Source organism: Pelodiscus sinensis, chromosome 8 (genome assembly GCF_049634645.1).
Source record: "Pelodiscus sinensis isolate JC-2024 chromosome 8, ASM4963464v1, whole genome shotgun sequence".
In the NCBI taxonomy this organism is placed as follows: Eukaryota; Metazoa; Chordata; order Testudines; family Trionychidae; genus Pelodiscus; species Pelodiscus sinensis.
The window spans coordinates 41172324-41194602 of NC_134718.1; the positions used below are offsets into that span (position 1 = coordinate 41172324).

At 45.3% G+C, this 22279-nt stretch overlaps 1 protein-coding gene across 2 annotated transcripts in view; it reads left to right on the top strand.

Annotated features, from left to right (window-relative positions):
• The window catches only part of TBC1D12 (TBC1 domain family member 12), an 83892-nt gene that overhangs the window by 54403 nt on the left and 7210 nt on the right, over positions 1-22279 (top strand). For both annotated transcript variants that reach the window (XM_075935142.1, XM_075935141.1), the window contains exons 4-9: positions 2531-2613; positions 12786-12903; positions 13269-13375; positions 16646-16726; positions 19541-19635; positions 20034-20105. In XM_075935142.1, the coding sequence (XP_075791257.1) occupies positions 2531-2613; positions 12786-12903; positions 13269-13375; positions 16646-16726; positions 19541-19635; positions 20034-20105 (556 nt within the window). The remainder of the gene's footprint in view (positions 1-2530; positions 2614-12785; positions 12904-13268; positions 13376-16645; positions 16727-19540; positions 19636-20033; positions 20106-22279) is intronic.

Consider the following 22279-nt stretch of genomic DNA (forward strand, 5'->3'; position numbering starts at 1 on the left):
GAAATGATATCAAGTAAATCCAATTTCCCCATAAGAATTAATATAAAAGGGGGGCAGTTAGGTTCTAGGGAAGCTTTTTTTTTTAAAGCAGTCAAAGGGCAGTACAGGTTGAACCTCTCTAGTCTGGAACTCCCGGGATCTGTCTGGTTCCGAATGAGAATTTTCTGGAACATGAGAGGTCAATATTGTTTAGCAGCATTATCAATGCTTCCATGGATAACTGTGCTGTTAGAGGACGTTTAAGGGTAAATTAGAGCTAAATAACAGCACACAACACTGAGAACTAGGACTGGTGGCAGTAAACAAACTTTGTGGGACTGTGGGAAACTTGGCCACACCCATGAAAAGTAGACAACTGGCTAAGTAAAATCATTGTGGATGATGGATATTTCTGGAGTTCTGGATTAGAGAGGTTCAATCTGTATATGCATATACTATTAAGTTTTAAACAATTTAATATTGTACACAGCGATGATGATGATGATGAAGTGGTGGAGTAAGAGGGTGAAATATTTGCCAGGGAACGTCTTGCTACTAAATGGAGTTGGAGGTTTGATTGGGTGGGGAGGGGAGAACATTACATCAGCACCCTTCTTCCTTTCTTTCCCTCCTCCCTTTCCCACATCTAGTAGGAGGCTCTAAGAAGAAGCTCCAAGGCAGAGGGCAGGAACGGTAATGCAGTGGAGGCAAGGGGGACCTGAACTGCTGCTGGACAACTGCCCAGATGCATACCATACAGCAGTTGTTCTGAAACTGTCTGTGGAATACTAGTGGCCCATGACCATCTTGCAGATGGGCTGCAGGCTAGGGGCTCACCTCCCTCTGCAGTGGGGAGCCTGCACTGGTGCTCCAGCTCTCACTTCTCCCCAGGGGATTGGAGTGCCAGTGCTGGCTTCCTGCTGCGGGGGGGGGGGGGGGGGGGGAGGCAGGCTCATGGGCCAGATCCGACTCATGGGGGCAAGAAGCCGCTCCCTGCACTATTGTTCCTTTTCCTCCTGACTGGGGGAATGGCAGTGCAGGAGCCTGATTGTTCCTGGATTTTCTTTCTGTTCCCATTGGCTAGAATCATGGCCATTAGACACTGCCCCCTGCTGCTTCTAAGAACAGTGGGGGCAGAGCCAGGTAAGCGCACACCCTCATCCCACATTCTGCACTCCTATCCCCTCCTACACCCTCCTTTTTGGAAATACCCCACTCCTGCACCCTAACTCCTAGCCAGATCCTGCAGTTCCCACTCCCCTCCTGCACTCATTTTGTCATCATGGGTGGTTGGCTGATGATCCATGGAAAGGCCATAAAGCTTGAGAACAACTGCCATAAAGGAAACTTAGGGGCTTAGGGGTGGTCATTGGGGTGCTGCTGGCTCACCATGGTTTCAAGCCCCAATGAGGACAAGCTGTTTTTCCAGAAAATCCTGCAAGTAGTGGACAAAGCAGATGGCCAAACGACATTACAAGGGAGTATTGTGCAACTTTAAATGAGCACATGCTCTAATAGATAAACAACATCACAACGAAAGAACATTACCTGGAACAATGTTCAGTGAAGCATTTATTGTATTTTAGTTTTCTCCGAGGAATGCAAGGTCACTCAGTGGTGTGGGACAGTAAATTTCTAATATTTTCTCCCGATCTATGAACAAAAATCTTTGAGATCCATACACTTTGGTGACATGGAGCCATAAAACGGGAAGTGTAGAATGAGGTTGTTCATATCATACAGAGCTTCTTATGACATTAAAGATTCCATAAGAACTGTGAGATTTCACTAAGTTGCAATAACCTACTCTAAATGAGCAAAAGAGTGTTTTGTCCAATAGAAAAATCTCTGACTTTCAAGCATGCCTTAGTGCAATTAGTTCTGCAACTTCTTGAAGGCCAGTCGAGCAGAAGCATTCTGGCAGACTAAGAACAACTTTCTCACCCTATGCTTCAACAGGTATTGCGTGTACATGTGATAAGCATCTTATTGGCAAGACCTAAAGTATGTTGACATATGTAGGGTGTATAGTTTATAGCAAAAGACCACGTTTTACAATAATATACATTACTTCTTAGTAGAAGTTCTGGATTATTGCACTGTAGTGATAATCTGGTTCTTGCCATATATTTTTGCATATAGCATACAAGTGCCATTGCATGTTGTGTTTGGTGAACTTATTACCAATTACAGAAGAGAGCAATGATTGGGCATAGAGCTCTCTGCCTTGGCAATTATTCCTCGCAACTGGGTTGAGAGGAAGGCTGACTTTATGATTATGGAACTGGATTGACACTTGTGAGATCTAGGGTCTGTTCCTGGCTCTGGTAGTCGTTCACCTAGAACAAGTCACTTAGTCTCTTTACTTGTCTGGTAGATGCAAAAATGCTTGTCTGGTAGATTGCTTCTATACAAATGTTTCACTGAAGTGGATGTCATTTTCCATTGACAGACATATAATATAATGACTATATTCACTTTAAAATCAGTCTGTCTTGAATCAGTCCAGAATATCATCAGTATATTGAATTAAGAAATTACTTGTTTTCAGAAATCTTCCTGCCAAATCCATAGAGGAGGCTTTACGTCACAGACAAGAATATGATGAAATGGTGGCAGAGGCAAAAAAACGAGGTATGTTAGAATTGTATTATTGTGGTTATAGTTAGCTGTCTTCTATTGCAAAAATGAGAGAATGAGGGCTTTTTTTTAGCCTTTAGGCCAGTATTTACATTAAAGATTACATTTAGGGGCTAATATTATACGTGTTGTTCTTCAAAACTCAGGCGTACTCCATTTAAATCAAAACACCAGTTTCAACTTGTAGCCTTTTTAATTCATCACTGATGTAAATTTAAGTGGATTCTTACATTGAGTATAGTCTCCAACTCTTAAGTGGTAACTTGAATTAACTTTGTGTGGTGATTAGTTGGAGACTTTCTGCTTAAATCTCTCCAGCTACTCTAAGGCGATTATCACAATTGCTATTACTTGGTTAGCTAGGGCCAGATCTTCTTAAGTTCCTTGCCATTCATGGTAATGTATATGCACTTTAACGAGCACATGCAAGCATATCAAAGACTTGAATTTTGCACCTTCCCTTTATTTTGACATTACTCTTGACTGGACCATCTAAACCAGAAAAAAATTGCGACTCCTGACGGAACCCGGAACCGCTCGGGTCAGCCGCTCTCATGGCTGGGCTGCTGTGAGCTGCATGCATGCTCGCGGCCTGTGCCGTTCTGCTCACGGCCCCCAGCGCGCTGCGTCATTTCCTGCACATGCAGGCTGGGGGTCTCACACTGTCCCAGATTGCACATGCTAGCAGCTGGCTGCTGAGTGCAGGCAGCGGCGAGGGCTCTGGGTGCGGCAGCGGTGGCTCTGGGACCTGGGCATAAGGTTAGTGGGGGAGGGGAACTGGGTTAGAGCAGGGGGGAGATGCCTGGCTCTGAAGAAGAGGAGGGGAAAGGAGGGGGATCGGGTGTGGTGGGGTGCGCATGGTGCCCTGGATGCACATGGCGGTAGAAGCGGTGGCTGTGGCTTTGGGACCCGAGCATAAGGTTGGGGGAGGAGGATTGGGATAGAGCAGTGGTTCCCAACCTTTTCAGGTTGTCGGGCGCCAGGGGGCATGGCCGTTCGCCTGCCAGGGGGCGGGGACACTTGCCCGCCCAGGGGCGGCCCCCCCAGCCGCATGCCGCGGGCCGGGGCCCCCCCATAGCCGCGCGCCGGCGCTCCCCCCTCCCCGTAAGCGCCACGCGCCCGGGGCTGGCGCCGGGGCCAGGGCACGCACAGTGCCCCCGGGGGTGGGGCCAAGGCCGGAGCTGGCAAGGGCATGCGTAGTGCCCCCGGGGGCGGGGCCAAGCCTGGAGCCAGCGCCAGGGCATGCGCAGTGCCCCCGGGGGCGGGGCCGGCAAGGGCACCTGCAGTGCCCCCGGGGCCTGCACCGGGGCCAGGGCACGCGCGGCGCACCCGGGTTGGGGACCACGGGGATAGAGGGGGGTGGGGGTGTGTGTGTGTGTGTGTGTGTGTGTGTGTGTGTGTGTGTGTGTGTGTGTGTGTGTGTGTGTGTGTGTGTGCGCGCGCGCACCTGGCTCTGGGGAAGGGGAGGGGGATTGGATTAGAGTGAGGGGGGTGCCTGGGGGAGGGAAAGAGCAGCCAGCACGCTTCCTGAGGGACCCCTCCCCCCCCCTCAGGTACTGGCCCCATCTGTCTGTACCTGCTCCCCCCCCCCCCACAAGTCCCCTGCCCTCACCAGCACAGTTGGGGCCACATTAGTGAAGCTTGGGGGGTTTTGGAGTAGTTGTGTTTGCATCTCACTTATGCATCCCTGACTGACTTTTCTGTGGGTCATTGACCCCTGACTCAAAACAGGTTCCCTGCCCCTCTCATAAATAAAGACAATGCTGAAACATTTTGTGGTTGACATAATATTTTATTTAAAAATGAAGCCTGGCCAACAAGCCCCCAATTGGGGCCAACTCCCCCATCTGGCTGCAGCATCATAACACTCCTGCACCCCCCCCAAACCTGAGCCTATCATACACTGGAATCCCCTGTCCTGAGCCTCACATCCCCAAACTCCTATACCCCCACATCTCCAGTCTTGTACCACAACACTCCTGCACCATCCACACACTGCAAATCTGTGTCCTGAGCCCATTATACTCTCAGCCTCCCTGCCCTGAGCCCCTCATGCACTCCAGCCCAAACTCCTGCACCCTAAGAGCCACAAGGCTTTGGCTTGCTCACACCCCAACCCTCCACCTGACCCCAATACTCTCCAGCCTGGAGCCCCCCTTCTTGAGCCAGTACCCTCTTCTCTACTTCCTCCTGCACCCAAATTCCCTCCCAGAGCTTGCACCTCTCACCCCTTCCCAGTTTTTTTTTTTTTTTTTTTTTTTTTTTGGTGATTGTATGCCCTGGGATATGCCCTATTTTTTTTCCCCCGGCATGGTTTGTGGTTGGTGGGTTTTTTCTCAACTCCTCCCTCTTTTTCTCCTCCCCCCCCCCCCCCCCGCCCTGGGGTACATGGCTCTTTGCACTCTTTCCACTGCTAATTTGGCTCTTAGTCTCTAATGGGTTGGCCACCCCTGTCCTATGTGGCCACCCCAGTCCCAGTAATTCCTTTCTAGTTGTATGTGAATGCAATGTTTGCAGAATCAAGCCCTAAGTTTGTGTTAATTTACCTGAGAAATAGTAAGCTATGCTTGGCAATCAACAGATGCTCCATGTTGAGTTGTAACCCACATTAGATCTGGTCCAATGACATAAGTCACTGGACTGCACACTGGTTGGATCATTAGTTTCCCTGATTTGTCAGGTACTGGTGGGTGACACATTGAGTGTGCTGATCCGTTGCCCCCAGATGGTGAAGCAAGAAGTAGAAGTAGTCTGTCTAGATATGATTTTATACTGCGTGATGAATTACTATGTCTAAAGAAGACTTCAGCTGAAGTTAAGATGAATAACAATCGAAGCAAATTGGCAAGTTCATCATAGGGTGCTTGTGTCCAACCCTGCCGACGTTAGCTCTTATCACCTTGTATTTGGTGGTGGAGCACTGGTCACCAGTTTGGAGTCGATCATCTCCCACTAAATTGGTGGATATGCAGTTACATGCTTCCATGTGCATCATCTTCGTCCCCCTTTGTCCGAGTCCACTCCCATGGCTTCTGATTCTGAGCAATATTTCTCCTCATATCAGACAAGAGGTTGCCACTGACAAGTTATTGGAGAAAGTACATGCCAACCCAATCCTATAGCTGAGCAATGACCTTTTTAAACCACCAGCTACACATTTGCCATCATGTTGCCCATTTTTATGGTCTGATCTACCATGCCAGGGTATTAGGGCAGAGACATTATGGCGAGGGGAATAGATATCAGTTTATAGTCTCCAACCAGTCTCATTGCTGACCCCACAATTTGTCCATCTGGTTTTGAACTGCTGTTCAGCAGGGACCACTGGTGATACAAATTCTGGTTCAGGCAAGGTATCTGTGCAGCCGAGGAGTGTTGCTGGGACCTCTGCGACAGCCCTTTGTGCAGCTGTGGTGCAGCACAGACGACAGATGTTGTCGATGTATATACATGCTGGCTAGGTTCAGTGGTGGCCTAGAAGAACTGCATCACACCACTGAAGATGCCATTGCTTGGCTAGATCACTGTGCACACGCTAAACAAAAATTTCTCAGGTGGTACAAAATAGTTACATATTTTTTCCTACAACCATTAATGCAAGTCTTGCATGTTATGGTATTGAGTCTGTGAAACCATGCAAATAATTTTATTTAAAAAATGCACAGACACTAACACAAGAGCCTGAGTATGAAAAAAGTACTTTAAAAGTCTGTAACTATATAAAATATTAGTCTTCACAATGTGTACACAAAGGGTTGAGTTAAACTTGTGTACGTAATTTTGGCAGTTCTGACTTACCAGTATTAAACCATGTAAGTCTTTAATGTAGCTTTTAATTTCCTAACTTTTTTTAAAGAAAAGTGACACTGTTAGGATGTCTCAGTTTCTATATTAAGGAAACCCACTCTCATGCTCATTAAGACCTGCCAAGTTTTACTGTACAAGGTGTATGGAAACCAAGGGTAGATCTGCATATCCTCCATATCTAAAAGGTGTGAAGTGACTATATTGCAAGAGACTGCAAAACTCTGCACCATTCACTGTACATCTTGCAAAAAGTGCATTGCATCAGAGGACTCCCACAGAGCTTGTTTTTATTTACTGTCTATGCCTGATTAGTACGTTTATAAAATGCAACGTTTCATGCATGCATTTCTAGTGCACACGACCTAGTGCATGCTAGATAAAATGTGCTGCCTACCTTACCTTCAATTTCAATAATAGTTAAAAACAAACCATAACACTTCAACTGAACATGCAAAATTATCAGTGGCTTGAACACAGCTGAATCCAGATCAGTTTTCAGCAGAATACCATTTCCTTCAAAGCCACAATGCATCTCCATATAAAGCCAAACATTAGTATTTTACCACTAGAAGATATACCTGGCATTGCTTGGGTCCTTAATTTTTGTTTTATGAAAACTAAAATGAAAAAGCATGTACTTCATTTAAAAGCATTGCTCTGGGGTGGGGCTGGAGATGAGGGGTTCCATATGCAGGCTTCCATATGGAGAGAGGACTACCCCAGCCTTCTCTCACCACAGCAGCTTGGGGTTAGGTGAGAAGTGCCTCGCCATGGCAGCTACAAATCCAGCGGGCACAGCTGAGGGAGGGGGTTATGTCCCCCAGCTGAAGCAGGTCCAGGGTAGGCTGGGTGGGGACCATGGAAGGACCACCTGTCCCCTTTCAGTGGCAGCTCTAGGGCAGCTCAGGGTTGGGTTCCACGAGGGGGGCACGGTGGGGCTGGCAGAGGCTTCCCTTCCTCTGGTCCCAGACATGGCTGGGTGTAAGAGGGAAGCACTCCCTTCTCTGGCCCCAGCACAGATCTCTCATGACTGAAAGGAAGGCACAGCCCCCCGCTGACCCAAAACTGTGCTGCTGCAGCAACTCTGCCAGCAGGCAGAGATGACACTCAGAGCCCTCTTTCAACATTCATTCGGTTGTCAGTTTTGAGGAATACTTAATTTGGCGATTCTCTCTTTTCTGTTTGGTTTTATGAGAAGCAGTCCCATTCTAGGCACATCCCATTTTCCTGGCACAATCACACTCTTACGTTACTTTAAGTTATGATGAGAGGAAGCTGAATACTGCATTTGGTGGTCCCAGCTCTTACTGTTTAGGAGAAGTCCTTGCACAGACAAACGTGCTCAGACATGTAATAGATTAGCTATTTCAGTGCTAGCTTCCTTTTTTTAACAAGGATCAGAGGATAGAGGGTCCTTTTATCATAGAAAAATGTTTTTACTCTTTGTACAGTCAAGAATAACTGCATAATAAAAAAACTGTAAGCAAAATCAAAGGCCCCTTCCTAGCAGAGAGAGCCTGTTTAAAAAAAAAAAAAAACCCTAAATCCCAATAGAATACTGAATTACAAAGCTGGTTTAGAATTGGGATATTTTGGTTTTAAACTTCTTTATTATTGCTAATGCTCTAGCTGTAATTTGCTGTGATAATACTGGGAGTTTGAGTCTGAGTTCTCCATGTATTAAAGTACTTTAAATTCGAATGCTCATGAGATACAGCTACAATAGAGGTAAAAACATTCTATTGTCAGAACATGCAGTAAAGCTCACTTGATTGGACATTCTGTGTAAACTGTGCTAATAGTGCTAAAGGAGTGCTTCTAGTTTGTATGTGTGCTAATCAGATTTATGTTGGTCCAAACTACTGGCTATATTTAATTAACTTGGAAATTTGGTATAACCTATAAACTTTGAGTAGATGACTTTGTTTCTGTAAAGATTAATTAAAATTCTGATAAGTTTGATATTTCTAAGAGATTTTCCTGGCTTGTCAGATTTTTCTGTAAGAAAATAAATTTTACTTGTTTCCTTCTGAGATTTTCACACATACTTTATTGAAGTATACAGTACTGTACAGTAATCTGAAATAGATTGCCACTCACATGGCTTGAAGAGAAGTCCCATGCCTTTTTAAAAGTAAATGTTGAGCACTTCTTTCAGGAGTATTTATGCCGTCACTGGATTAACAGGCAGTTGCTTTCTGAATACAGTTGGACAAAATTATTTTGGAATTGTGCTGTGCTGATGGCAATATGCATGATGGCTGAATAGGCAGTAGCAGTGTGTTACCTCTATTCCTTAATCATATCCTGTAAAGAAAGGCTATGTTCTGTTACTTTGAAAAACAATTAAAAAAACCAACAAAATACTATTTTGTATATACTAACTTGTACTAAGGCACCTCTTTCATATTTAAGAATGAAAGCAAAATGTTAATGTGTTAAAGAGCAGCCATTTGATTACAGGCAGTCCCCGACTTACGCGGATCCGACTTATGTCGGATCCGCACTTACGAACGGGGCTTTCTCACCCCGGAAGTCGGGGCGAGAAAGCCCCGTTGGTAAGCTGCTCCGGTGCCCCTGGTCTGCTGGAGACCGTCTCCAGCAGACCAGGGGCACCGGGCGGGTTCCCGCGCTTCTGAGGCTTTGCCAGAGCAAAGCCTCAGAGGCGCGGGGAACCGCCGCTGCTGCCGCTTCAATCTGGGACGGTCCCCAGCAGACCACAGGCTCCCGGACTGAAGCGGCAGCCGCGGCGGGGTCCCTCCCTCTGAGGCTTTGCCAGAGCAAAGCCTCAGAGGCTCTGCTCCCCGTGTCCCTGGTCTGCTGGGGGGGGGGGGGGGGGGCGCAGCTAGTGTGCTCCCCCCCCCCCCCCAGCAGACCAGGCTTTTGTTTTGGACTCTGGGGCAGAGCAGCTGGGGCGCTGCCGATTGGTCCTGCAGCACCCGCTCTGGGCACTACTGGACCAACCCGGCAGCACCCCAGCTGCTCTGCCCCAGGTCCTGATTCAGCCGCTGCTGGTCAGTTTCAGCAGCGGCTGAATCAGGACGCCTGAGGCAGAGCAGATGGGGTGCTGCTAGGTTGGTCCAGTAGCACCCAGGAGCAGAGCTACTAGAGCAACCCAGCAGCACCCCAGCTGCTCTGCCCCAGGCGTCCCCAAGTCAGCTTCTGCTGAAACTGACCAGCCCTGACTACAGGAAGCCCCAGGCAGAGTTGCTCTGCCCCGGGCTTCCTGGAATCAGCTGCTGATCAGTTTCAGCAGCAGCTGACTTGGGGACGCCTGGGGTTCTTAAGTTGATTCTGTATGTAAGTCAGAACTGGCGGTCAGTTTCAGCAGTGGCTGAATCTGGACGCCAGTTCCGACTTACATACAGATTCAACTTAAGAACAAACCTACAGTCCCTATCTTGTATGTAACCCGGGGACTGCCTGTATGTGGAATCACATACAATGCACATGCTGAATAGGTGTGTCTGCTTTGAAAATTGACAAATAGTATCTTCTTACTGGACAGATCTGCTTCTTGTGCATACTGAGTCACGTATGATAGCTTATTTTTGTCACTGAAGTTAACACTGTGCTCTTCCTTTGATAAGACTGTTTTGACTTTGAGCTAATGAGAGTTGTTTTTCTAGGTTCCAGTGGAGAATAATAAAACAAATATGGCTATTGACAAAATTAAAGATTGTGTAATAGTTGCACACATGCAGTTGAGGAAATTTTTTTTTTGAAGAACCTTTGAACTGACTGGCACGTGGTGAAATGTTTTACTGCCACTTCTGATCTACCATCTTTTGCTCCAGCATCTCAGCTTTGTCCTGTCCCTCTTTTAAAAGAGGCAAGTACAGATGACATGCTGCAATGGGGAAATGTAGAGGAAGATAAATTGTATTGGAAAGATGAGAGAGAATGGCTTGACATAAAGGAGCTGAAGAAGCATCAGTGGTGGTATCATAAAAGCAAGAGATGGAGGACTTTTAATGAAAATACAAGATGCTGTAAGAAAGCTCAAAATGCTGTATGTGGATAAAGTGGAAAGACTGATTGGATATTTTCACTGGAGTGCAATAGTACAGGCAGTCCCCGACTTACGCAGATCCAACTTATGTCGGATCCGCAGTTACGAACACGGACTGCGGGACCGCGCGGTCCCGCCGCCCATGTGCTCCCGGGCAAGAAAAGCTGCTCCGCGTCTCCCTGGTCTGCAGACCAGGAAGACGCGGAGCAAAGCCGCGGAGGGGCTTGCGCAGCGGAGCAGCCCAGGCGTGCCTGGGCTGCCCCCCTGCCGGCTTCCCCTGCGGCTTTGTAAAGCTGCAGGTGAAGCCGGGGGGCAGCCCAGGTGCGCCTGGGCTGCTCCGCTGCGCGAGCCCCTCTGCAGCTTTACAAAGCCACGGGGGAAGCCAGCAGGGGGGCAGCCCAGGCGCGCTGCGGCTGTCCCGCTGCCGGGGTCCTCAGAGGCTTTGCTCCACCAGACTAGGGAGACTGGGAGCAAAGCCGCAGAGGACCTGGGCGGCGGGACCGTGGTGCGTCTCAGTCCGCCGCCCGCGTCTTCCTGGTCTGCTGAGGGGGGGAGGGGGGCGCAGCTAGTATGCCCCCCCCAGCAGACTAGGCTTTTCTCCGTCGCCTGTGGCAGAGCAGCTGGGGCGCTACCGGTTGGTCCTGCAGCGCTGCTCTGGGCGCTACTGGACCAACCAGGCAGCATCCCAGCTGCTCTGCCCCAGGCGTCCTGATTCAGCTGCTGCTGGTCAGTTTCAGCAGCGGCTGAATCAGGACGCCTGGGGCAGAGCAGCTGGGGTGCTGCTGGGTTGGTCCAGTAGCTCCGGATTGGTGCTACTGGAGCAACCCAGCAGCACCCCAGGTGCTCTGCCCCAGGCATCCCCAAGTGAGCTGCTGCTGAAACTGACCAGCGCTGACTACAGGAAGCCCGAGGCAGAGTTGCTCTGCCCCGGGCTTCCTGGAATCAGCCGCTGATCAGTTTCAGCAGCAGCTGACTTGGGGACACTTGGGGTTCTTAAATTGAATCTGTATGTAAGTCGGAACTGACGGTCAGTTTCAGCAGCGGCTGAATCTGGACGCCAGTTCCGACTTACATACAGATTCAATTTAAGAACAAACCTACAGTCCCTATCTTGTACGTAACCCGGGGACTGCCTGTAATGCATTTTATCACTTTTTTTTCCTCTTCTGCATTTTGATAGTGTGATGCGAAAAGCAATGTGAAAGTAAAACAATTGTATGGAATAGAGAAAATGTTTAGGATTTCACCTGTGTAGATGGTGTGTTCTATTGGGCACATGATGATGCTATGAAAAAGACCACTGCTAATGACAAATGTGAGACCACCAAAGTAGGATTAAGCATTATCCAGAAGAAAATTAGTCATGATTTTTGAAAGGGGAGTTAGCAGTGATGGCGCAGATGTGATTGATAGTGAGGAATACATGAGTTTGTATATTTTGGAAGCACAGTTAGTTTCTATAGCCAACTCCATAAAGAAGTGGAGTCTTCAATGGTAGCAGCTGTCTGAGATTTATACAAGAATCAAGATCAAGTTTTGTGGCACCATTGTGACTCCATTATCGGTGTCTGAAACTTAGCAAATGCCAGAAACCTACAACAGAACATTTTAATTCCTTCCATCAGAAATGCTTGTGAAGAAAACTTGGTGTCTGCTGGTGGGGTAAAGTAACCCATACTAAGGTATAGCATAAAACACTGGCCAGTGCAGAGAATGATTTGAGAGAAGAAGATAGCTGTAGTTTAGACCTGTTAAAAATGCCAAAAAATTGTATGCCTAGACAAACCCTTGATTGGATATCACCTGGGCGAAGGCAGAAAGGAAGAAGGCAATAGATGGTATCCTTTACAGTGGTGGTCTTATGTCATTGTAATGGCGCAATATATACGGCATTAGATGGTGGTGGAAAGACTGGATTGTGTTGTCATAAGAACATCTAAACCTTCATCCTGTATCCTGATTTGACCCTTTTGGGGGTGATGTATGAAAAGGATAGAAACAATCTTGATTCTCATGCCCCAAGATTGATTTGCATGGCTGTGTTTGGAGAAACAATACTGATAAACTGAATACATTTGACATGGAAATTATTTAGCTACAGTAAATGTGGAACACTGCATTTCTATTTTTATAGACAATTCACAAAGCAGGAAGGTGAGGTATATAAGACCTATGTATTTGTACATGTCATCTAGGGAAATGAGTTTATTTTAAAGAACTAATTTGATAATCCCTGCTTTCAGTCTCTAAAGCAGACATATGAAAAATACATTTACATATGAATTAATTCTTAAGCTTTGACCTCTTCCAGAGACTATCATGCATTAAAACATTGTCTATTTAACAGAAATTAAAGAAGCACATAAAAGAAAAAGAATAATGAAAGAACGGTTCAAGCAAGAGGAAAATATTGCTAGTGCTATGGTGATTTGGATCAATGAAATACTACCTAACTGGGAAGGCATGTGAGTAAACACATTTTCTAGTGTAAGCCTAATGCAAATATGGTTTATTTTTCCCCTTTTACAACAGAGGAACTACTCACTTCATTTTCTTCCTCCTTACTCCTGACTGTATGTTGAACCGATCTTATTAGCCAGAGAAGGTTTATAGCCTACCATTAGTGTTTCAAATGTAACCTGAAATTATTAAAGAAATATGTGATGTTCCTTTCAGTGGACTCCTAGGCATTGTGGTCTAAACTCTTCAGTCCAAGAGCATAAGCAGAGAACTTCAAATTGTGGATAGTAGTATGTTATGTTACTGCTAAACAAATGCTGAGTGAGTCTGGGAAACAGAAATTGCTAAATTTCCTTTGTTTGTTTCCTAGGCGTACTACCCGAAGAGTTCGAGAATTGTGGTGGCAAGGGTTACCCCCCAGTGTTCGTGGGAAGGTCTGGAGTCTAGCTATAGGAAACGAATTAAATATTACTCATGGTGTGTGTCATGTATACATAGACTTTTATGGAAAATTATTTAACTTTATCCAGACTAGTGCCGATCCCCTTCTTTCTTTCCTCTATTTGCTGTGTCTGATATGGGGGGATGATTCCTTTTTACAGATCAGATAAATCAGAAATCTTTTACTTTGCCTTTGAATGGTGGTCAGCTTTATGTGAGATTTTTCTTTTAAATGGTCAGAATAGAGTGAATTAAATAGTTTTTTAGAAATAGAGTGAAGAAAGAAATGGGGTTCAAAGAAAACCACTTATATCATTAGGATGTGTTCACTTAATTATATAAATATTTCACAGCCTTGTATACCGTATCCTTTGAGCTACGGGAACTTTTTGTTTCCGTGTTTTCATTGTTTCCGTGTTTTCATTCCGTGTATATTTAAACATTGCACAGCTTTTTATTCTAGAGCACGCCTTTGAGTATAAAGGCATATATTCCTCCAAGACACATAAAGGAAGGGTTTACCTGTGGATTAGAATAATTTAAAAATCTAAGCTGAGAACTGAATTTAGTGTGTTTTTGGTTTTTTGTGGCAAGGGCTTGGGGAATTCTTGAATAATATACAGGCAGTCCCCGGGTTACGTACAAGATAGGGACTGTAGGTTTGTTCTTAAATTGAATCTGTATGTAAGTCGGAACTGGCATCCAGATTCAGCCGCTGCTGAAACTGACCGCCAGTTCTGACTTACATACAGATTCAACTTAAGAACCCCAAGCGTCCCCAAGTCAGCTGCTGCTGAAACTGATCAGCGGCTGATTCCAGGAAGCCTGGGGCAGAGCAACTCTGCCTCGGGCTTCCTGTAGTTAGCGCTGGTCAGTTTCAGCAGTGGCTGACTTGGGGACGCCTGGGGCAGAGCAGCTGGGGTGCTGCTGGGTTGCTCCAGTAGCACCGCTCCTCCGCGCTACTGGACCAACCCAGCAGCACCCCAGCTGCTCTGCCCCAGGCGTCCTGATTCAGCCACTGCTGAAACTGACCAGCAGCAGCTGAATCAGGACCTGGGGCAGAGCAGCTGGGGTGCCGCCGGGTTGGTCCAGTAGTGCCCAGAGCGGCGCTGCAGGACCAATCGGCAGCGCCCCAGCTGCTCTGCCCCAGGGTCCAAAACAAAAGCCTGGTCTGCTGGGGGCGGTGGGCACACTAGCTGCGCCCCCCTCCTCCCCCCAGCAGACCAGGGACACGGGGAGCAGAGCCGCAGCGGGGTGCCACGCCTCTGAGGCTTTGCTCTGGCAAAGTCTCAGAGGCGCGGGACCCCGCCGCGGCTGCGGCTTCAGTCCCGGTGCCTGTGGTCTGCTGGGGACAGTCCCCAGCAGACCACAGGCACCGGGACTGAAGCCGCAGCCGCGGCTTCCCGCGCTTCTGAGGCTTTGCTCCGGCAAAGCCTCAGAAGCGCGGGAACCCGCCCGGTGCCCCTGGTCTGCTGGAGACGGTCTCCAGCAGACCAGGGGCACCGGAGCAGCTTACGAACGGGGCTTTCTCGCCCCGGAGCTCACAGGTAGCAATCCGCCACCTCGACCTCCGGGGCGAGAAAGCCCCGTTCGTAAGTGCGGATCCGACGTAAGTGCGGATCCGCGTAAGTCGGAGACTGCCTGTATACTTAAGTGAGTGTGGCTATAATATGCTCTAATGACCTCCAGTTAATTTAGAAAAGCGTAAAAAGGCTGAGTTTGTTTAAAACTTGGTGTTCACTGCATATCCACAGTAACATTATTCATACAATTTGTATTCATTTTTATGCATTGTACAAGTTTTAAATACTGACCTGCTTCAAAACCATCTCAGTGTATTAGGTGTTTAACCCAGTTATCAAATTAATTACCCAATTGTTTGCAAGAGCATAATGTTACCTAAATACCATTCAGTTCCGTATATCATATATACCATCGAGTACTCTGCCTGTCTTATTTTTTATTTGCAATTAAACTAGGGATGTTAAGTAGCGGTTGTTAAGCTAATCTAATAGTCAATTAGTCGATAAGGGGTTTAGCTCCTGGGGGGCAGTGTGAGCTGAGACTGAGCAGTCCCGGCTTGCACTGGCTCAGGAATCGCTGCTGCTCGGCTTTTTAAATGTAATAAGAGCTGCCACCTCTTACTACATTTAAAAAGCAGAGCCACAGAGGCCTGGGACCTGGTGTGAGCCAGAAGTGCTGGGTTGCTTGCTGTGCCTCTGCCTCCCCTACACACCTCTCCGTGGAGATGGTGCTGGGGAGAATTGGTTTTTAAGCTGGAGGCAAGTAAAGGAAGCAAGTAGTAACTAGGCTTATTGGGTGGTCAACTATTCAACTAATTGCTTGCATCCCTAAATTAAACCTGTCAGGCATTTGAGCCATCATTCCTCTTTCCAAAGTGTTGGCTTTGGCTTGGTATGCCAGAGTTTTCCCACTATTTAGTGGGCTCTTCTGCTTTTTACTATGTAAAAAAAAAAAAGTGTTTTGTTTTGCTATTCATCAACAGTCCACCAGTGCTCTAACCCATGAGAGCACTTATTTTTTTTAAAAAATACCTCCCAATTCCAAATACTGTAAAAGGAACAGTTTGGGTAGGTCAAGGCACATCTGCAAGGGTAAAAGTCAAACACATAAGTTCTTTGTAGTAAATACCAATTTTTAATGGAAAGTCAAAGTAAATACACTAGCTTTTCTTCTAAAAGTTATAAGTGATAGTAATTCTTGAGCTTTACATTAGACATGTAAAATAAAATTTGGTAAGATTAAGCAAGTATATACCTCTACACCCCATCCACTGTTGTCTTTTCTCAGGATTAAACGTACACAGCTTTTTAACTTTCCTCAGAGATCAGGTTTCCTTAACCTTTTGTCATTTTTGTTGCTTCCCTCTGGACTCTCCTGTTTGTCCACAACTTTCCCCCAGAACCAGGCCTAATACAGTATTCTTTCTGCTTTTGCAAGTGGTTTGTTTCAATAAACGTGGTAAAAACAATGATTGATTGTAAACCTGGTTTTGTGATTTGAATGTTCATCACCAAACAAAGTTTCAGAAGAGTATCCATGTTGGTCTGTAACTTTAAAAACAACAAACAGTCTTGTCCACAGGACTGCTCATTATCCCCAAACAAAGCATAATACAGTAGATATTTCTAGAACTGCATGTAAAAGTATAATATAGTGAAGATCCTAGATTTTAGATTCAGGTGGTGGTGGGGAAAGGAAACCAGAGCTAAAGAGCATTGTTCTGAAAATAATTTGTTACGGTTGTGTGTGTTGATTGTGTGTGTTTGCTGTATTGTTTTGCAGAACTCTATGAAATCTTCTTATCCAGAGCCAAGGAACGATGGAAAAGCTTCAGTGAGACAAATTCAGAGAATGATATAGAAGGTGTGTTCTTATAGTGGCAATACAAAACATTATTTGTGGTGGTTTTATATGGTCTGACATAGAGATGGCCAAATGTCTGAAGGCTCAGAAGTTCTGTTCCGAAGCTAATTAAAACTGTCAGTGCATACTTGGTGTTTTTCTTTTATTGTAGCAAATCACTGAGTGGATGCTCTTTTATTACTCCTCATGTCAAGAGAGGTACATGCAAAAGACACATTTATGGGAGCAGTTCCTTAATTTTTTATATTGTGAATGTTTTTTCTTTAAGTCTTTGAAAATATAGGATCAGTGATGACATGCCTTTCCAGAAGTCAAGTAGATCAAACACAAATATAGCCAAATCCTACCTAGGACTATCTTTGCCATTGCCTAGCCTTGCTTATGTGGTTCTTGTCGTAGTATCTAAATGCTTCATAGACATACATGAATGTGTCCTTACAACAGCCCTGAAACAGGAGGAAGTATTAGCAACCATTTTACAGATGGGAAACTGGGAGATGAAACAATTAAGTGAGTTGCCTGAGACATTTGTTGCAGTCTGGTTCCTAACTGCAAGACCCTCTTGTCCATCTCAGCTTTGTAAAATGGGGATAGTGGCACCCACACGCATGCCTGCCTCTGTGTAACTTCAATTCCTCTGTATTTTCGATTTTTGTCCCCGATTTCTTCAGTTGCATATTGTGTATGTGGCTTATTTTTATTGTTGACCCTTTCTTTTTGTCCTAGGTATTAATTTATTGTGCTGCTAAGATTTTTTTCTTGTAAAATGTGATTTGTGTACTTATTTTTGTTTTATTATTGTACTTAAAGTACAATTATTACAATAACAATCACTTATTTCAAAACACACTGGCTCAAAAATAGAGCAGTCATGTGACAGTGAAAAATATTTTTGTCCACATTTCTGCTTAGACCACCCTGATGTCCAAAGGTTCTTTGCCAGTAAATTAGTCAGGCTCTCCTTGGTCTACATCTGTGACTAATCTGAGGAAAACTGTTTCCAAACTCTGTGTGTGTATATATGAGCATGACACCAAATTGGATTATTTTTGGCATGCACGTTTAAATGACTTTGATATCTTTTTTGCTTTTGCACTGTATGAACACCATCAGTTGGATTTTAATGTTTTTATTATTATAGTATCACGTTTCAAAGAGAATATTCAGTTGCTTATATTGAGACCCTTAAAGGAAAAATGGGGCTCTAGCTATGGTTTGTCTTTATATTGCATTTATGTTGCTTTTTTAAATAAATGTTCAAGGGAAGTCCAAGCCAAATGGACTTGAAGTCCCCCTTCTCCCCCTCCCTCCCTTTCTTTCCTGTATTTTCAAGAGCAGGAAGATATGTTTGGTAGAAAAGTCCAGAAAATACCAAAGATTTTACTTTATGTATTTGGTTTGGTGTTAATTTTTTAGCAAAATATTCATCTTTTTACTTTACACGTTGCTTTCTAATCTCATGTATTTTTCAAGTTTTCTCTATTTTTCTCAAATAACGTTCCAGGTTTTAAATGTTGGCAGATACGGCTACCACCCACTATCTGTTCAATAGTACTTATTTTACTGAAGAACATTTATTAATGGAAGCCTAAGCTTTTACCTACTCTGAATGTTATACATTTTTAATAAGCGAAAATGAAATATCACAAAGTGACTCTCTTGTATTCTAGTAAGATTTTTTTTAAAAAAAATCTAACTTGAGAATGAGTTAAAGAAATTAATATTAATCTTCCATCCTAGTAGATTTTATTTAAAACTAATACACTCCTGTTTTCATGGCAGTGTGGTTCCTGACATTGTTTTTCGTCAAATTGTTATGTGGTATCCTGATGACTTGATGTTAAACTGTTAGTGGTTGCTGCTAACAGTTGAAAAAAGCTGGCTGGTAATTACTGAATTAGAGTGAAAATTCTGAATTAGTAAAGTGATTAACTTTGGTGGGTCTTCATGACATTCCCTCCAGAGCCTCACTATATGAGTTGTGTGACTCTAGCCATGTGATTCTAGAACTGATTGTTCAACAGGAGTTGTCAGGTTAATACAATGTGGAAGTTGCAAGCTGTGGGGTGGGAAAGTCAACCTTATTTTAGTTTATCTTGTGTTTCCCTGATCAATTAAAAAAAATCAGGGGGTATTTCAGGTATCAGTGGGCAGAAACCTATTGATATTTGGGGGGAGGGGTTATGTGTGAGAAATTGGAGAAACAAGAAAAGCCTGATTTCTCTTCCCCCTCCCCCCACTGATCTTATACTTCTATAGTTTCTGGCCACAGAGGTGAGGCAGTCATCTCAGAGGGAAGAGTTAGGGTGACAAAGTACTGCCTCTGCCTGCCGCACCAATTTAGTATTCAGTGGGCCAGATTTTATTGGAGCTGATGGTGTTAAGATCTTGTATGCTGTGAATAAGCATTTCCCTCCCGCTTCACTTAAGGTGCACTCAAGCAATGTATGTGGCATGCCTTAGAAGTGTTCCTGTCCTTTGGGGAGGGAAGTTAGTGTTTGTAAGGGGGTATGCTCAGCTTCCAACAGACATTGCAGGCTAAAAAATGTTAGGCTTGTGTGTGTGTGTGGTGTACACAAACACTTAGCAGTGAGATCCATGTGGACAAAGGCATCTAAAAGCTCTAGTTACTGAGTTGTCTCTTTGGGGGGGGGGAAAGAAATTCTGAGTCCTAGGTATACCACTCTTACGGTATGGATTTGTGGAGAAAATAAAATGTAACTCTTCTCATCATATTGTATTGACTCAAAGAAATATCTGTAAAAAAAAAAGTGCATTTTTTATCTATTTCTGAGTGACTATTTTTACTTGCAGATGCAGGTGTGTCTGTTGCTGACCGTGAGGCCAGCCTGGAATTAATTAAGTTGGATATATCACGCACATTTCCATCCTTCTATATTTTTCAGAAGGTGAGCAGTTTCAAGATTGGTATCATAAAGAGGCCATAGCTTTGTCAATTCACATTATGTACTGTATGTGAAGTGTTGAAGAGCTTGTATTGTCATTTGAATAAAGTATATTTTTACTGTGTCTCTTCAAACTATGAACAAAGTTGAGATTTTATAACCTTTGAATGCAAGACATCATAGGTTTTATGTAGCAGTGGGGGTATTCTTGACAGGAACACCATATTAAGAATTGCTTTTTATAATTGTAGATCATGAAGCAAAACTAATGTGCATGTGTATAAGTTGGGATTTCATTGATTATGAATACTATAGTAATTTAGGGGGTCACCTTTGAATGTTAATAATTGATTTAATTGTAAAAATTTCCTTTATGTTCACTTTTTTTTTCTCTCTCCAAGGGAGGTCCATATCATGATCTCTTGCATAGTGTCTTAGGAGCATATACATGTTACAGACCTGATGTGGGATATGTAAGTGTTTGCTTTATATACCAATATATTTTTAATGGTGTAGATATTTAAGTTGCAGTATATCAAAGCTTCTGTTTCTCTACACTTCTATTGTGCTGTGCCATCTGCATTTTTAAAAGTAGTTCCAACCTTTAATTACCATATGATAGGTCTCTGAAAAGCTACTGGATGTTATGGTCAGCTATCACATGAAGGGAAGTTTTTTTTAAAGATAGTATCGGTTAAACCTCTAAAATCTGGGAGACTCTGGTCTGGCACCATCTGTGGTCTGGCAGGACCATGGATATTGCTGGACCAAAGAACCACAGCTGGCCAGGTTCAGAAGTGCAGCCCATCCAGGGCTGGTGGTGGGGAGCGCATCCCCAGTGGTGTTGGCGCAGTGCGACGCACAACACTGGCCAGGGCTGCAACAAAGAGCACAGCCCCAGCCGGGACTGAAGGCAGTGGGGTCAGTGCCCAGAACGCAGCTTCGCCCAGGACTGGCATGGTGGGAAACACTGCCTTAGTTGAGTCTGGCACGGTAGAGGGGTGCATGGTGGGGAGTGAAGCCCCAGACAGGGCTGGAGGCAGCATGGTTGGCAGCCAGAAGCACAGTCCTAGCTGGAGCTGGCAGTGGGGAATGCAGCCCTGGGGGGCTGGCAGCTAGGTGCACAGCCTAGACTAGCACCGTGGAGGGCTTAGCCCCAGCCGGGGCTGGAGGCAGCGGGACCGGCCCCTGTCCGGGGCTGGCGCAGTGGGGGAAGGAGGCATGGTGAGGAGCTGGAGGCAGTGCCAGGCAGCAGGGAGCACAGCCCCAGCCTTAACCTCCTGGTGTCTGTCAAACTGTGCTTTGGAACCAAGGGTACCCAACAAGGGTGGTTTTATATTTAGATTTACTGTTAAAATGCTCTTTCTTAAAAAATAAAATAAAATAAAAAAGTCCCCCAATACGGTGGTTGTCTAGATCAGTGTTTACCAACCAGTGGTATGAGTACCTTAAGGATACTTGAGAGAAGTCTGGGGGGGGGGGAGGGGATGTCAACACAACTGAAATGTGGAGAAAACAGAATTTTGGTTAAGTTTTATAGCACTTGCACTTTTTATACCTGAAAGTTTCAAAAATAATGTCCTGTCTGGCTACAACTAAGTTGTTTAAACAAATGTGTTACACAAATGTTTTTTCTACCATTGCGTCTGAAAACTGTAGGGACTGGGGATACTTATAATTTTTTTTAAAAGGGGTAATTTATAAAAAAAAAAAAAAAAAAGTTGAGAAACACTGGTCTAGATGAGATGGAGGTGAGACATCTTAACAGGTAGAAATGATAGGAGAAATTGGTAGATACTCTGACTTCCTTGCTCCTAGATTTCCAGGCAGCAGAAGTGCAAAAATTTAAATGTCGCTAACAATTTATATAGGACCCAAGGGTATGAAAACAACTCATTGGAATGTTCCAGTTGACTTTACTGTGTGGCTGGAGCATTGCCCCTTTTCTAAACACTGGTTGGCTATGCCTACGCTAACCGTATGTCCTGATTTTTCTGGGACAGTCCTGAATTTAAATACTCTGGCCCAGTGCCCCATCAAGTAGTGAAATGTCCCGGAAAGTCCCGCCGGACATTTCACTACTTGATGGGGATGCTGGCTTGTGGGAAGAAGCAAGAAATGGTGCTGTGCCATTGCTCCTCATGTGGCGCAGCAGCTTTCCCCCATACCCCCCCAGCAGGGAGTGTAGGGCAGCTGGGCTGGCTTCCAGTAGCATGCAGCCCTTTCCACTGTCCTCCCCTCCCTTCCCCCACTGCCTCTGCTGCATGGGGTCCTGGTCCGGTGACAGTACCTGGGGCACTGCAGGGCGGGGTATGCCCACGTTGCTATTTTTAGTATTGTGGTTGGAGTCCCTGCAGGCAGCCTCAGCTCCAACTGGAGTCAAGCAGCAGCCACACAAGGCGCGTTCAAACCGGTGCAGCCTCACTGGAATGGGCCTCGTGCGGCTGTCGCCTGACTCCAGCTGGAGCCAGGCAGCCCACAGGGACCAGGACTGCAGTACTAAAAATAGCACTGTGGGGGTGAGGAGAGAACGGGGCTTGTGTTGAGAGGAGAGGGGGCAGGAAAGGAAAAGAAGAAAGGGGAAGGCACCAAGAGGCAGGGTGGAGGAGAGCCCCCCGGTATTTGTCTAAGAGGAGACAATGCGGAA